At 44.1% G+C, this 16,774-nt stretch overlaps 1 protein-coding gene across 7 annotated transcripts in view; it reads left to right on the plus strand.

The window, feature by feature from the left end:
• Positions 1–16,774, plus strand: part of ARMC9 (armadillo repeat containing 9) — a 123,545-nt gene that overhangs the window by 21,922 nt on the left and 84,849 nt on the right. For 5 of the 7 annotated variants that reach the window (XM_072996330.2, XM_072996333.2, XM_072996331.2 and 2 more), the window contains exons 8-10: positions 3,263–3,420; positions 7,617–7,715; positions 14,595–14,630. In XM_072996330.2, the coding sequence (XP_072852431.2) occupies positions 3,263–3,420; positions 7,617–7,715; positions 14,595–14,630 (293 nt within the window). The remainder of the gene's footprint in view (positions 1–3,262; positions 3,421–7,616; positions 7,716–14,594; positions 14,631–16,774) is intronic. The other 2 variants (XM_078389737.1, XM_072996334.2) reach the window with 1 other exon arrangement.

Below are 16,774 nucleotides of genomic sequence, written 5' to 3' on the forward strand. Positions count from 1 at the left end.
ATCCTAGATGAAATCAAGCCTGAACCCTCTCTGGAGGCAGAAATGTTGAAACTGAGGCTGTCCAAGTTTGGGCACATCACTAGGAGGCAGGATTCTCTGGAAGAGACAATAATGTTGGGAAAAATGGAAGGCAGCAGGAAAAGAGGAAGACAAAACACGAGATGTACTGACTCCCTAAAGGAAGCCATAGCCTTCAGTTTGCAAAAGCTGAGCGAGGCTTTCTGGAGGGCACACATTCATACGGTCGCCATACGTCGGGGGCGACTTGACAGCACGCAACAAGGACAACAGGGTGTCCGCCGCCAGCCTACGTATTTATTCCAGCGTGCAAACAAACAGTAGAAATTGCCGCCACCTCCCGTGTCTCTTTCCTGAAGCTTCTGTAGGAATATTTAGAATTGGAACCCTGGTAGCTCTTCTGGTAAGAAAGGTTGGCAGCAGACCAATCTCCAGTCAGGCAGCTAAAGAGGAAGGTCCTGTACTGGGAAGGTGTGAAAGGAGCCCAGTCGCTATTTTTTTCAAGACACACTCTCCCTGGATCGTGAGGAGTTGGGAGATTTTGCAGGTTGATTAAAGGCCTTGACTTTCTTAGTGGACGCCCTTTTCAGCAGCCGGTTCCATTTGGCAAACAGCCTCCTGGTGCCTCGGCATGCCATTGGCAAATATCCTGTGCCTCTTCCGGAGAACCAGCTTTGGCTTTTTATTGCCCGGGTGCTCTTTGATCGTCTGGGGCCTGTTCCTTTGATCGCCTTTCTGCCTTTCTCCGTCAACACAGAGCGAGTAACTCCTTTACTCTTCCTCTTAAGGAGAGCCTGGAAGTGTCCCTATGCAAGTCTCTTAAAATATGGAGCAGTAAGAACAGGACTTGGAAAATGGTCTTGCAGCTTCCAGGAAAAAGGTTGATATTAGTCAGGAGGAGATCGACCAGCGAGAGAACCCAAGGGGGCAAATGGATGATGGCAGTCATTAGCGTGGGCGGCTTCGTTAGAAAACAGAAATAGACTGTTGCTTGTGGGAACGCTCAGTGGCTGTGAGACACCACGTCTGAATGGGGCTTCCAGGTGCAAAGGTAGTATATCTTGAAGGATCGGGCGTTGGGGACAAACTACAAAAGCAAGCCATAATCTTTGCTTCCTGCTCATGGACTTTCTCGAGACATCTGTTTGGCCTTTGCTGAAGAGACAATTTTTCAGAGGATGATGAGCTTTTGAGCTGGAGAATTTTTCAGAGGACAATGAGCTTTTGAGCTATTCCGGCAGAGATCACCTTTAGATTCTTTCTCCTTTTGAGCGTCTGCCACGAGTGCAACTCCTCCCATGGGAAATATTCCTCCTCCTCAAAACTTCATTAAAAGCATGATTTAGTTGCATCAGTAGCCACACGGAGAGTGAGATGCAAAATAAATCCAGTTTGGAAAGTGTCCGTTCCCTCCCCGCCCCCCCCGGGATCTTTGCAAGGATCCAGGAAACCTGGAAAGATGATGTGGCTCAGCTGTGACATGTAGAGCAAAACGGTTTAGGGAGCATTCGCTGGCTGTAGTTGTGCTGTTCCTTTGGTGATCAGGATAAAATTGGGCTGCTGGTGGGGAAAGTGCTTTTCAGGTGAAGGAAAAGGAAGCTTGAAAATATCCTTGGAAACTCTCCTGATATTCCCGGTGTGCTGAAGCTGATGAAGGAAGTGAGAACAGGAGAGAAGGGAGCATATTGCTCTTTGTCAGTCATTGCTTTGTCAAAAAAGACCTTTAAAGTTCAACTTTCTTGTAGGCTGAGGCAAGGAAAAGCTCACTGAGTGTCTCTATTACAATTTTTAAAGCTGCAAAAGCTATTCGGGCAGGCGAAGGGTTGCTGACACAAACCTCACATTAGGATTGGGAGTGACTGATGAAGTTCTGGGGCTCCAGGTGGCCCTCTCAGGTCAGCTGTGTGGTTCTTGTCTCTTTTCTCCAAGTTAAGAACAGCCCCCATTGAAAAGAAGGGCTGGTTGAGGCGACAAAGTTCGCTGTTCTTTGCCCCGAATGTCTCTTGATCCCCGGAGGAGGAGGATTCTGGGAGGAGGAAGGTGGGGATGGGGATGGTGGCAACGGCTACAGCCATGTTGCCTAGCCATTTCTCTTCTCCACCCTGGGCTAAGCGCTCCTGCTGGTGCTTCCCACTTGCCCGTTCCTTGGCTGGGGGGCCAGCAGCAGTCTCCACCCACACCCGAGATGGGAGGCTCTTTGCCTCGCACTGAGAGAAGTGGCGTTTCATGACATTGCTGTCGGAGAACGGTTGTTGGAAGCATGGGAGTGATTGTGTTTCGTTTGCAGATGGCGTCAGCATGGTGGTGAGGGAGAGCTTGGAGATCCCATTGGGTGGTTTTGTCCAGCGTGGACTCCGAGCTGGCCTCAGACCAGCCATGATGTTAGCCCATGAGGGCTGTGGGCCGTGGCCTCTGCGAAGAAAAGGCAGAGGTTGATTTCCATAAGCCTGAATTGGCCCCAACAATTTGCATGTCTGGGCAAAACCGAGTGTGCTTCTATGGGTCAAGTGATGTGTATCTTAATGAGTCCTGAAGCACATTTCAGGGACACACACACACACACGGTGAAAATTGAAGCTCTTGGGTATCTCTGAAGGCACCTTGCAGAAAGATGAACATGGGTTGCTTCTCTCTGTTGGGATGATGATTCTTGGAATCGTACATGGCTTCCCATCCATCTTTTAAAAATGATGGTATATCACATTGGAAGTGTTGGTCCATAGCGTGATCCCATCTAGGGAATGGAAGCCCTGGTTCTGTTTTAATGTCAGCAATAAAAGTTGATTCCTGGGGTGTTTTTTTCCACATTAAATACTTAGTTTCTGTTTATGTATGCCATCTTAACAATGCTAAGCAACATATACCGGACTTTGAGACAGAATGTTCCAGCAAGACCATTAAATTGTCAAGATCTGTTTTAGGGGCAGAAATTCTCTTGTCTGCTTGCTATGTCTGGTTTCGGGGTTAGGGAGATGGTGCTGTCGAGAGGTAGCAGAGTACATTCTCCTACTTCTGGCCTGTGTCTTGAGAGGTTCACGATCTTACCTGACATCTATAGTGGGTGCTGCAAAATTGAATAAATGCCCTCTCATAAGGAGATGCCAAGCAGCATGACTTCTGTATATTTCCTCACTTGCATTGCAAAAAACCCAGGGTAGCTGTAAGTGGAGGCCACTTTCATGTCAGGCCTATGTCCGTCATCCATACTTTGGGGCAAATGCTAATTTTTCTTTCCCTTCCTCAGAGATGCTGCAGCAGCTACATCAGCAGCTGGTGGAGTCTGAGCGCAAAACCATGACCTATCTCAAGCGGTTCAACAAAATCCAGGCGGACTATCACAACCTCATTGGAGTCACGGCGGAGTTGGTGGATTCCCTTGAGGCCACGGTTAATGGCAAAATGGTAAGGCGGAACATGAAACTGGCCAAATTTGGCAGTTGGGATATGTTGTATCCTCTTTCATTTCAGATTTGTAGGTAAAGGTAAAGGTTCCCCTTGACATTTAGTCCAGTTGTGTCCGACTCTAGGGGGCGGTGCTCATCCCCGTATCCAAGCCGTAGAGCCAGCATTTTGTTTGAAGACAGTTTCCGTGGTCACATGGCCAGCGTGACTAGACACGGAATACCATGACCTCCCCACCGAGGTGGTCCCTGTTTATCGACTCGCATTTTTACATGCTTTCGAACAGCTAGGTTGGCAGGACCTGGGACAAGCGACAAGAGCTCACTCTGTCACGTGGTTTCGATCTTACGATGGCTGGTCTTCTGATCTTGCAGCACAGAGGCTTCTGCGATTTAACCCACAGCGCCACCACATCCCTTAAGATTTTCACTCTTATGCTAATTAATCCCATATTAAGCTGGCCACATAGTCAGTGGTTCAGGTATCTGATTGTAGAGCCAGAGTTTGGGAGTTTGATTCCTCAATGAGCCTCCAGGGAGAAGAACCAGCCTGTGTAGCCTTGGGCCAGCTGCACTGTAGTCCCGGGGGACTAGAATGATAGACCACTTCTGTGTATTCTCTACCTTGAAAAACCTGGAAAGGGCTGTCAGAAGTCAGAACTGAGTGGCACATGCTATTATTATTATAATTAATCCTAGCTAAACCTCTTGCCTGTGGAAGCTCCTTTGTGTAATAAATTACTTCCTAATAGACTCCATGACTCTTTTATGTTCATTATTTACATAAAAGGGAGAACCAAATATCTACGTGGCATCCATAAATGTGCGGAATATTGCAGCCGGCACACTGGAAGCGCACACATTCTGGACTTTTATTATTAGAAAAGCACAAATGGAGGCATTAGTCAAGTCCTAGTGAGGAGGGAACCTAGGTGTCAACTAGCCGTGTTGTTTAGGAGAATGTACAGGTACGTAGTCTGTGGCCTGCCTGCCGGAGAGGTGTTCCTGCTTTTTTCCTGGGTTTAGCCCTTGGCCTAAGGGTTAGATGTGACAAACCAAAGGCCTTGTTCCCAACCACGCTTCTCATTATAATGCAAAAGTAGAGGTGAGGAGGCTCTTCTCAAGGAGAATCCTTAAAACAGAATCTTTTTATAGCTACCTGTCATCTCCTGTAAACTCTTTCCCCCGCTACCATCAGTCACTTCTGATTGTTTTGCCTGGGGTCTGAAACTGGACGTCCAGCCAGTCTGAGCAAGAAGGTCTCACCCTACGATGAGAGCAGGATGTAGAAGTCAAGTGACCCTTTACAGGAGAGGAGTGGAGCGGGCTGCTTAACTATCCCAAGGGCAGTTAGGTTTCTGCAGGATTTCCCCAAAGGCCTTCTTTGGGAAACAGGTGACTCTAAAGTAATCGCGGAAGCACAGTTAACTGGCTCCGTGTTGGATCCCTCCTCTGAATTGTCCTGGTAAAATCCAGCAGCGAAATAAGCACAGCTACTTTTTATATATTCTTTATTGCTGCAGCAGTACTGGGAGCTCGTGGGAAGGTGGGAAGGCGGCTCTGACAGGTTAACTCCCTGGGGAGCAACTGTTCTCTGCTCCAAGCCGTAGAGCCGACTGTGGAACTCAGCGATCTTGTATGCAGTGGGAACACTCACTCATTTCAGAATTTTTCCGCCCCCAGACTCGACCAGGTGGTGGTGCTGTTTAGTTGAATTGGCGGATTTTTCTACCTGAGTTCAAAGGAGTTCTGGAAATGACATGTAATTGCGTCAAACTGAGCTTTATGATCTTGGAGTTTACAGAGGGATAGGTTCATAGTGCCAAATAAATAAATAAATGATCAATCAAGCCAGAAAGCTTAGCTTTTCTCACTCATCTCCATGAACCAAGAAGCTTTATGTGGCAACCTCTTCAGAAGAAGCCACAGCATTAGGATCATATAATAATAATAATAATAATAATAATAATAATAATAATAATAATAATAATAATAATAATAATAATAATAATAATAATAATAATAATAATAATAATAATTGTGTGCCATCGTTGAGTCTGACTAATGGCCTTTAGACTCCCGTCCCTTCCTCTAGGGGGCACTCTGGGGACGGTGCAGCTGGCCCAAGGCCACCCAGGCTGGCTCTTTCTCCCAGAAGGCACTCCCACCTCTAACGGAGCACACGAGCAGACAAAAATATATCCCACCCAAGCAGAAAAGCCCTAGCGAGCAAGTCAGTGGAGATGCATTTGGACAGGAGTGGCCCCCATCTGAAATCCAAAGGTTACTTTTCTAATCAACCTGGCAGACGTATTGGGGGAAATCAAAGAAAGGAAAGACCAAATGTGGAAGAACTTTAAGTATCAGTATATGAGCTGCCTCCGTATTTTGCCTTTTTCTTTTTTCTTTTCCCCCTTTAGGTTTCCCAACATGCTGAGGCAGACTAACCCGGCTGCTGCTTTGGATAAAATGCTCCCCCAGCGTCTGAATTTTTTGTTGAATGATTCTGGGGCCTAAGTAGTGTTGCATAAATTGACACCTGTGCCAGCTGATGATCTCATGAGCCATAAGCTTATTTCATTAGCTGTTTCCTCTCTGTTCCCCTCCCTTAGTTTCTGAGGCTACCTTGGCATCCCTTTTGACCTTGGGAAGCCTTTGCGAACCTTGAGCTGGAGGGTTGTTGTTGTGATGTGCCGTTGACTTAGCCCCGACTTTTGGCAACCCCATGAATGAATGACCTTCATTCAGAAGGGCCTGTCCTCAGCGCCCTGCTCAGTTTCTGCAGACTCAATCCCGTGGCTTCCTTTTGGGAGTCAGTCCTCTCGTATTGGGCCTTCCTCTTTTCCTGTTGCCTTTCCACCTTTCCCAGCAGTCTTATCTTTTCCAGAGAATCCTGCCTTCTAGTGACGTGCCCAAAGTAGGCCAGCCTCAGTTTCATCATTTTGGCCTCCAGAGATAGTTCAGGCTTGATTTCATTTGGGACCCACCTGTTTGTCTTTTCTGGCAATCTAGGGTATCCACAAAGCTCTCCTCCATCATTCGTTTAGTCGTTTAGTCATGTCCGACTCTTCGTGACCCCATGGACCAGAGCACGCCAGGCCCTCCTATCTTCCGCTGCCTCTCCTCCATCACCACATTTCAAATGATTTTTCCCCTTTTTATTTCATTGTTATGTGCCATCAGGTCAGAACCGATTTATAACATCTCTAATAGGGCTTTCAAGGTAAGTGAGATATTTAAGGAGTGGTTTTTCCAGTTTCACAGACCCCGTGAGCCTTCATAACTGAGCAGGGGTTGGAACCCAGGCTCCTCAGTCGTACGCCCTCCGTCCACTACACCACACTGGGTACATAAGCGGTGCTTCAATTTTGCTGAAGTCAAAGCAAGCGAAAACATGAGTGGTGAACTCCATATACAGTGGTGCCTCGCATAGCGAACGCTTCGCTATGCGATGAAACCGCACAACGAGGGGTCCCGGGCCATCGCTGGAGCATTCGCTCAGCGATGGCCCCTATGGGCTTTTTTCGCTATGCGATGATCGCGCGGACGCGATCAAAGCATAGCGAACAGCTGATCGGCGGTTCCAAAATGGCCGCCGCTAAAACAAAATGGCGACCGCTGTTTTGCCTCGCTAACGAGGCATCCAAAATGGCCACCGCAATGGAGGAAACTCGCAGAACGGTGAGTTTTAAGTCCATAGGAACGTATTAAATCAGTTTTAATACGTTCCTGTGGGCTTTTTGTTTCACTTAACGATGGATTCGCTGAGCGAGGGTTAATCCGGAACGGATTAACCTCGCTAAGCGAGGCACCACTGTATACAGTGAACGTCCTATGGATCCAGCTGTACATACTTAAAATTTGAACATTCAAGCTTTATGTGGTCTTTGTGTTGATGCCATTTCTTTAGCCCCCCTGCACATAATAGTTCACCTATCTATCCAGTGTATCTGGGTCCAGCTGTATAACATGACATGGGTCCAGAAACATACAATATCTAATTCATGCAGAACACACACTCTTTCTCCGATGTGACCAGTGCATTCTTATCTTTCCAATGTTTAGGTTGGTTGTCTGTTCCCAAATTTACCAAGAGTTGGATTCTGTTGAATTCTCGGTACGAGGTACTCCTTGTGTGTATAAATGGTCAAAGAAGAAAGGTCTAACTTCCCACTTGGTTTTGTTTCCTTCTGATAGATCACCCCAGAATATCTACAGAGTGTCTGCGTTCGTTTGTTTAGCAACCAGATGAGACAGAGCATAGCGCACAGCATAGACTTCACAAGGCCTGGAACAGTAAGTAGAGTCTTCTACGTGTCTTTTTGTCAAAAAGGGAGGCATCTTTTTGTCCTGGTGCCTATAGGATGAGAGGTTTAAGATTTAGCAGTAAACTTCTTTTTCAAAGGTGCATAAATATGTAATGGTATCGTCATGTGCTGGTGACTTCAAGCCATGTCATTTTTTTTTGACAGCTCTTATAAAACAGAATACCAGATTTTTCTGTGAGAATTTCTGATGTATTGCTTGTTACCCATGTGTTCCACTTTTCCATGTGTAAAGACTTTTACAGCTTTTACCTTGTTTGATTATAAAACAAAACAGTAATGTGTGATAGGGCACCCTATGTTCATTTCCAGACTGGAATCTGAGATTGCAAAGGAGGAAAAGCAACCTCTTATGAGTTTATGACTCATCCTAACAAGGCTCCTGATCCTGCTTGATCTCTCTGGTGGGAAAGTTGTGACTTTATAAATTATGACCTGTAAAGGTCATCATAATCTATAAAGGGTTTAGGACTTCCATAGTTGTGGGAACGTGTCTCCCAGAAATCAGCTACCCGTTTCACTCACTCTTTCTCAATCCATGGTGGTAAATGTGGCCACACTGAAGAGGTCAGAAAGGCAAAAACGAGGAATCAGGGTTTCTTGGTGGTGGCCCCCATTCTCTGGGATACGTTACCAGCAGAGATACAACAGGCTCCCTCCCTCCTTATGTTCAAGAAACTGAAAAACCACCCCATTAGGGCATGCACTACTATGGACAGTTTACAAGTTAAAACTCGCACGTCCTGGATATCTATATGTTATATATACACGTATATTGCACACACAAAGAGAATGCTAGCCATGCAGGGTCTCCAGGACTTGCAAGTTTTAACTTGTAAACTGTCCAGAATAATCCGTCCCTAATGGGATGGTATATAAATAAAATGAATACAGTGGTGCCCCGCAAGTCGATATTAATTCGTTCAGCGAAAATCGCTGTCTTGTGAAAACATCGTCTTACAAAATGCGGTTCCCCATTAGAATGCATTGAAATCCGTTTAATGTGTTCCAGTGGGGAAAAATCGTTGTCGTTTTGCGAAAATCACCCATAGAGAAACCGTTTTGCGGAGCGCAGATCAGCTGTAAAAAATTGCTGTCTTGCGAAAAGCTGTCCCGAAAACACCTGTTTTGTGAGTCGCGGACTCAGCTGTCAAAATCAGCGTCTTGCGAAAATCGGTCTCCCCAAAAAAAACCATCTTGCAAAGCACAGTCTGAAACATCGTCCAGCGAAAATCGCCCATAGGAAACACTGTTTTGTGAAGCGCTATAGCGATCTCAAAAACTCATCATCTAGTGAATTAACCGTTTCGTGAGGTAATCGTCTAGCAGGGCGCCACTGTAAATGAAAGTGCATGTACTTTATGTTTCTGGGAGAATGTAAAAATCTGCAGAAGCTTTTCCTTGTTCCCAGGAGTGATGTTTTCCTTCCGCGAGGCCTTTAAGTCTTGACGAACTGTCACTCCACAGTGTGTCGCAAAGGCCTCCTCTACCAACCTCTTTACATCTTTTGGTCGGCAGTGTGGGTTTAAAGCGGGAAAGGTTTAAAGCGCTCTGCGGTTTTCATCTGGTTTGATCAACACAACGGTGGCTGGAGATAAGAGTGCCATGCATTCATCACTTACCCGTGTTCTAAATTTATCTGATTTAGCATGCTTGGTTTAAACGTTCTATTCAAACGCATTCAAAACGTTATGCGGAAATTATTTTATTGGACTATCTGTAGAATATTTGTAAAGATAGTAGCATATACACTTCCATTATCTTTAAGAAAAATGACTACGCCTGCAAGAACATTCATTTTTTTAAGGACATACAGTATACCTAAAGAAAGCTGTACGTGATAGATCTCATATCAACAGCTGAACGTTGAGATATACCTGCAGTGCCTTCAGCTCCACTCTTTACTTGCACTCCTTTTCCGTTCCACTTCAAGTTGAGAAGCATCTGATTCAGTACTCAATGAACATTCTGTTTTGCTAAAGGATAGGAATGAGTCTGTGGTCACAAGCGGCTTATTGCGACTTCTGCTTGTGACTGTCTGAGAAGCAGGAGATCGTGCAAAATAGAAACAAGCTAAGCTGGGCATCCTTTGGTTAGCCTGTTGAGAACAAGCACACCATGTAAAAGGTTGGTCCAGGCCCTGTCAGAAGCCAACTGCTTGCATACAGGAAGAAGTTGTCATACGTTATTTTCATTTCTCCCATGGGCAGCTGAACACTAGGGTTTGTCAATGATTGTCCTCTTAGAAGAGTCAGTCAGTCGGTAAGTATTTAAAATATTGTACCCTGCCTTTCTCCTTGGAAAGGACACAAGGCAAAAGCAAAGCAAAAGCAAAGCGTGCTGCTTATATACCGCCCCATAGTGCTTCAAGCACTCTCTGGGCGGTTTACAAGTTAATTATACAGGCTACTCATTGCCCCCCCCAGCGAGCTGGGTACTCATTTTATTTTCCTTGTAGAGTATTCCTGTAGTCAAAAGAAAAGAAAAGCCTTGATGGAGAAACAATGAACATTGCTAAGGAAAGGCGAGAAGCAAAAATAAAAGGTAGCAAAAACAGAGTCAGAATGTTAAAGGCAATTTTTCAACAGCTGTCACATAGAGACAAAACCTGTTATAATAACCTATGCAAAGAAGAGAACAACAATAAAGGAAAAGCAAGAAGTCTCTTTCATAAGTTCCAAAAAAAAATCAAAGGGAAATTCAGATCTAAAATAGGGATGCTGTAAGAAACATACTATCTACGTAATCAGGATAAAATAAAGAGATGATGGGAGACAGTGTACTGAAGTCTTATACCAAAGAAATGCAAGGATGAGAGATCCCTTTACAAAAGGATCCTGTAAGGAGAAACCTACAGTTTTAGGAAGTGAAAACTGCTCTAAAAGCACTTGGAAGAAATAAATCAGCCGGAGTTAGATGGCATACTATTATAACTGTTTCAGGTTACAAAGACTGAATCTATCAAAATCCTAACAAAAATATGTCAAGTAATACAGAAAGCAGTCCAGAGGACAACTACACTCCTTTAGTGGTGTAACTCTGATATTTGAGTTACTTTTGTAGTTATGAGGAATGTGGCCACACGAAAGGCAACCTGATTGATTGCTTCATTAGCCAGATTAACACTGGTAGAGTGAGGAGAGGTAAATTTTATATCACGGGCCAAGAGCTTGGAGTATTCTGCTATCTGTAAGCAGCCAAAAAGCTACTATTTTAGTTTTTTTTGAGAAAACAGAAATCAAAATGCTACTTTTGATGAGGTCAGAGTAGTAATGAACTACTGCCTCCTTAATTTTGTATTCATACGGTACTACAACTGTAATTACTTTTTAAAATAACTTTCCTAGCTCTGTCCTGCGGATGGACATTTTGAATGTTAGCAGAGAAATTCTCAGGTAGGTTGAAATAAGTTAGTCAGTCCACTAGAGAGTATTTGAAATTCTTGAGTTTAAGGTGAAATGTTCTTCCCTGATGACACTGGCAGTGCTTGAGAGCTTAAAGGTGTGTCTCTTGTTCCTCTTGTGACTAAAGATAAATAAAGCTCACATTGATTTTAGATTAATGTTTAAGTTGCTTAATCTTTTGCAGAAAAAATATACTTTCTTTTGTTGTTTCTTTTCCTGTACCTTCTACTTATAGCAGGTGCATAAATTCCAAGGGTATGCCTAATAATCTAGCAACAGTAAATTTCGTTTTAGTTTCAAATAGCAAAGAGTAGTTTTTTGAAATCCGTAATTTATTGAACTTTTAATATTACTTGATTTAACCTTGTGAGTTGCCTTGGCAACCTACAAATGATGCAAAATAAATTTTAAAAAAAGTAATTGTGGAGAGACCCTTATTTTAATTTTCAGAGAGACCTGGTTTGTCAGTCAGCTGATGAATGAAGTAGGTATCAACAAACTTTCTGTTTATGGGAAACTCCTGAATAACATATTTAGTGTGATATCTGATTCTTTTTAAATATGTGTATCTATATTGTTTTTAGCTTTTAAATAATGTGTTTTGATGCTGTAAGCCACCTCGAGTCTTTTTAAAGGGGACAGGCAGGGTAAAAATATTTTGAATCAATTAATTTAATTGTGGTTACTTTAATCTTTGAAAGGTTTCAAAGCTCTGACTGATTAATCACTTTTGATTTGTGGACATGTGATTTCGGGGAAAATGATAATTATTGGTCCAATGTCTGTCAATGGAGGAGGATTATTCAGACTTTTTAGTGACGTAGAAGGGTTTGCTGAAGAAAAGTACAGTAGTTTGCAGGGTTGCATGCCTTATTTTCCATGTTCAGCATGGAAGTGAAATTATGCAATAGAAGGCCTGGTCACCATCCAGTTGAATGAGGTGGTAGAATACCTCAAATGAATGTGTGGTCGTGGGCCATTTAGACACTCCTTGAAGTTAGAAAGAGAGCAGATTACAGAGTGGGCTGGGCTAGAAATTTTCTCCCTGATGCTCAGTAGTGCACAGTCAGCAAATACATTTCTTAAGATTTGATCCTCTAGTTAGGAAGGGAGGGAGGGAGGCAGGCTGGCTGGCTGGCAGGCATGCCTATAGACTACGAAAAGCTGGGGTCAAGGTGTTGTAAGTGAGGCAAGTTAGGGGGGAACATATGGTGCACTTTGGAGAGACAGTGATTATTATTGTCATGCTGTGGATTGGATCTGTGGAGAGGTTCTCCTGTGCTTGCCCCAATGGACATCAGTGAGCCCCAGTTCTGATCATGACATTCATGACATAGAAACATATTTCTGTTGTTTGTATTTAGGAATGATATGGATAAGAAGCCACTATCCTGGTATCCTGTTGTTAACATTCAGGGAAGGATTCAGCTGATATAGACAATGATGTTTATGTAGGCCATGGTTATATATATAAGATGATGCTTTTTAGTTCGTACTCCAGGAACATCAGAACATCAGTTACTGGTTCAAGTCATGGTATCATCATCAATGTGGAGGTGATCAATGGTATCTAATACATAGAGGATGTGGTGGCGCTGTGGGTTAAACTGCATAAGCCTCTGTGCTAGAAGGTCAGAAGACTAGCCATTGTAAGATCGAATCCACACAACAGAGGAAGCTCCTGTCGCTTGTCCCAGCTCCTGCCAACCTAGCCATTCGAAAGCATGTAAAAATGCGAGTCGATAAATAGGTACTACCACAGTGGGAAGGTCACGGCAGTCCATGTCTAGTCGGGCTGGCCACGTGAGCACGGAAACTATCTTTGGACAAACGCTGGCTCTGCGGCTAGGAGACGGGGATGAGCACCGTGCCCTAGAGTCAGACACGACTGGACTAAATGTCAAGGGGAACCTTTACCTTTATCATCTAATACATAGATGATACAGTTTGAAAATCTAGATAGTTACTCACGTAAGTAATTAAGCAAGGAAGATGGTGTAAAAATGAATGATAATAAAGGAACATTCACAGTGATCACTGAACAACAAGCAGCCCAAGAAGTGCAGGTGGGGATTTAGAATTAGACCATGCAGATATGAGTACTGAGAGATTTGAACCCTGGGATCATATCCACACACAGTAGAACTCTGAACTGAGATGGCCCAGAACAGCTTTCTTAAGGTGAAGAATGTAGCATAGTGTACTACAAAAACTTACATCTGGATTTGATAGTCTACATTGCATGGTGCTACATACAATACTCTTGGTTGTACTACATGGCATAGGATGTGGACTTCAAACAGGATAGTAGGAAAAAGACAGACACATGATAAACGTGGATTTAACTGACAATGCTGAAGATTTCCTCCTTCCAAGAGGATGACCAATGAAGTGAATGAAGAAAGACCAAGGAAGATGGAATGCTTTGTCTGAATAATGAAATACAAAACAAAACAGACGGTTACAACTGATCAATCATAGTAAAATAAACAGGAAGAGGTGTTCCGGAAGGAGAAGAACTGGCCGGCTGCAGAGCCTTGAGGCTAGTGTGGAGGTACCATAGCATCATTGTCTAGATTGCCTGGATCCAGGGTCAGAATGGTTATGATGCTGTTTAACAGCCGGTAGGAAAGGGGAAACAACAAGAAAATGATTATTCTGGGTCACCTTCTAGCACTGTGACCTATCTTGTGCATGAAGAAGGATTTCGTTGCTGGACAATGGGGTGTAACATAGAAAGGCTGTGGTTTTTTGGGATCCAGTTGGTCCATCATCTTCTTGCTTTAAAGCATTACCCATTAAGGGCAGTGAAACGTCACCTCCAGGTAGGCGTAAACAAAATTCGGCTGTTGCATGATCCTGTTCCTAAGGAGGGAGAAATGAAGCTAACTTGGTTGAGATTATATTTGATGGCCTGTTTATATAACTGCCAAAGGAGCCCTTTGTTCCTTTGCATTTACTGTTGGACTCTGAAGGTAACATAATATGGAATTTGCCTACCAGTGAATAGCGAATTTTGGTTGATGGTTCACTCAGTGGTTTCGAGAAAAGCTATGGCACAGCTCTTTGGGTAGCCTCCTTCGTCGTAGCGTGTCACTTCAAATCCAGCTAATTGAGTGTAATTCAGGCTCCTCGTTTAGTTTTAAGTTCATGGGCACCTAGCTCCCCGGAAGGACTGCCAGGGAACATCCTGTTTGCCATTTGTTTTTACGTTGTTGGTGCCGTTGGAAACATAGACGCAGTCAGTCCTGATACAAAGCAGTCAACACACAGACGTACCTCTCTTTTCAAAACCGGTTTTCTCTTACCCTTTAACACAATTTAATTTAGAGGGGGCTATGTTACTTTTTAAAAAAACACTGCTGATCATCTCTGTGTAACTTCTCTTAATGCTTTTTTTTCTCTCCGTTTCTTTTATTTTAATGTCTGCCTGTTTACCCCTAAAGGGATATTGCTGTGTGAGCCCGTGTGATGATGAATATGTAAGTTCCTGCACCACCTTCTTCTTCTTTTTTAACATTTTCACCTTGCCTCGTACATTCTTTCATATTCCCTGTCCTCTTTGTATGTTCTCTTAACCGTTGTGCTTGTTCTGCGTGCAGTGCTTCAGGAAAATTTTGGGTTGGCAAAATGTAGGTTAGGATTGGAATGCTTCCGTGGGAAAGTGCCGTTAACAAATGCCAGTGGGATTAAACCTCTGTTGTTATATTGGCTGAAATCCTTTGGGTTAGCATAATAAAAAGGGTAATTTGCATTCTGTTCCTACCTGGAAAATTAAAAGAGCATATTCCAAGAAACACAGTGGGAGTTCTTTAATTGCTAGTCAAGAGTGGGCTGAAAATGACTGATTTTCTTGTGCTGTGCAACAGGATTTCAGCCATTATGTCACCTGGCTGAAGATTTGCATGTAATGAATTCTAAGACTTTCAGTGGATCTGATCTTGTCAGTTAAACTGGTACAATCTGTGTAAGTTCGTAAAGTAATAAAGCAGAAATCTGGAAAATCATTGTTAGGACTTGCATTGGGTTACAGTAGTGGTGCTTATGCATATTTTGTAGTAGTTATTACCTTAGAAGATACTTTCCCTTGTAGAATCCTATAGAATCCTAGAATAATGGAGTTGGAAGGGGCCTATAAAAGATATAATTCTTTTTAAGTCAGCAGAAAAGGTTTCGTTCATCCAACAAAGCACGCATTGAGTACAGTATATGATTCATTACACATGTATATACCGTATTTGCCAGCGCACAAGGCGACCGGCCATATAAGACGACCCCCCAACAGGAGGAGGAGGAAGAGGGGAAATGGGCGGGTGGTGGGCAAGTGAGTGCGCGGCTGGCTCAGCAGCGCAGGGCGGCGGGCAGCCCGGCGGCTCAGGCATGGCAGCAAGAGGGCGAGGAAGAGCGGAAGAGGCTGAGTGGGCGGCGGCAGGAGGAGGAGAAAGAGAAAAAGGAAAACAGGCGGGTGGTGGGCGAGCAAGCGTGCGGCTGGCTGGCTCAGCGGCACGGGGTGGTGGGCAGCCCGGCGGCAGGCTCTGGCCGCTCAGGCATGGCAGGCTGTGCTTCCCTCCCTCCATCCAGACCGACTGCCTGCCCACCTGCCTTCCTCCCCGGCCAGCGCGGCCCCATGTCATTCAGTGCACCCGGCGTACAAGATGACCCCCACCCCACTTGGAGGCATGTTTTTTGGGCCCAAAAAGTCACATTGTACGCTGGCAAATACGGTATACCCATTCAAAAATGGTAATGTTTGGGAAAGGGCCTTCTTAAGGATACCAAGGAGTTTCTATACACATTACAAAGACTTTCCTGCCTTTTTAGCCTCTGAGGTTCTGTGTTGGAGCTAGGAGGCCTGTGACGTTGGTGCTTCAGCACCTCTTTCAAGTCGCTCTGTGCCCTCTTTGGGGGTTCTGTTTTGAAAGCTGATTAAGCCATTGTTTGTTTCAAAAATAATGATAAGGATTCTGTACTTTTCAGAGTTCTTACTCCAGGGCGTTTGCTGAATGCTCTTTTAATCAGCATGAATCCTGTGCTTGAAATTACAGTATAATTACCATATTTTTCCATGTATAAGACTATACTTTTGTCTAAAATCTTTAGACTAAAAATTGAGGCTTGTCTTATACATGGAAGTAAGCTGAGGAGAGAACAAAAACAAGTGGAGGGGAAAGTAGGGATCAAAGTGATCCTGTAGCACTTTTGATCCCTTTTCCCCTACACTTGCTAAGCCCCGCTTCTTTTTCTTAATTTTGGATTAGAAAAGGGGGGTCTTATACATGGGGGTGTCTTATACACAGGATAATACGGTAGTCTGTCTGGACATTGGCTGTGCACTTCAGACGTTGCTTGTGCCTCAACTTCAATCTGGTCAGGGTTGGTGCAGGACCTTTTTGCTGCTATGGGCAAATTAAACCTCCCTCTCTCTTGCATCTTGTGTTCTGAGCAGCTCAATTACAGCACAATAAATAATCAGTGCCTTTGCTTCCTTTGCTATTTTGCTTCTGAAATTTCATAGAATCATGAAGTCGGAAGGGGCCTATAAGGCCATGGAGTCCAACCCCCTGCTCAAGGCAGGAATAAAAATCAAAGGATGTTTGCCGGAGGGTTGTCTAAAGTTTCTCTTGAA

Source organism: Pogona vitticeps, chromosome 3 (assembly GCF_051106095.1).
Source record: "Pogona vitticeps strain Pit_001003342236 chromosome 3, PviZW2.1, whole genome shotgun sequence".
NCBI lineage: Eukaryota > Metazoa > Chordata > Lepidosauria > Squamata > Agamidae > Pogona > Pogona vitticeps.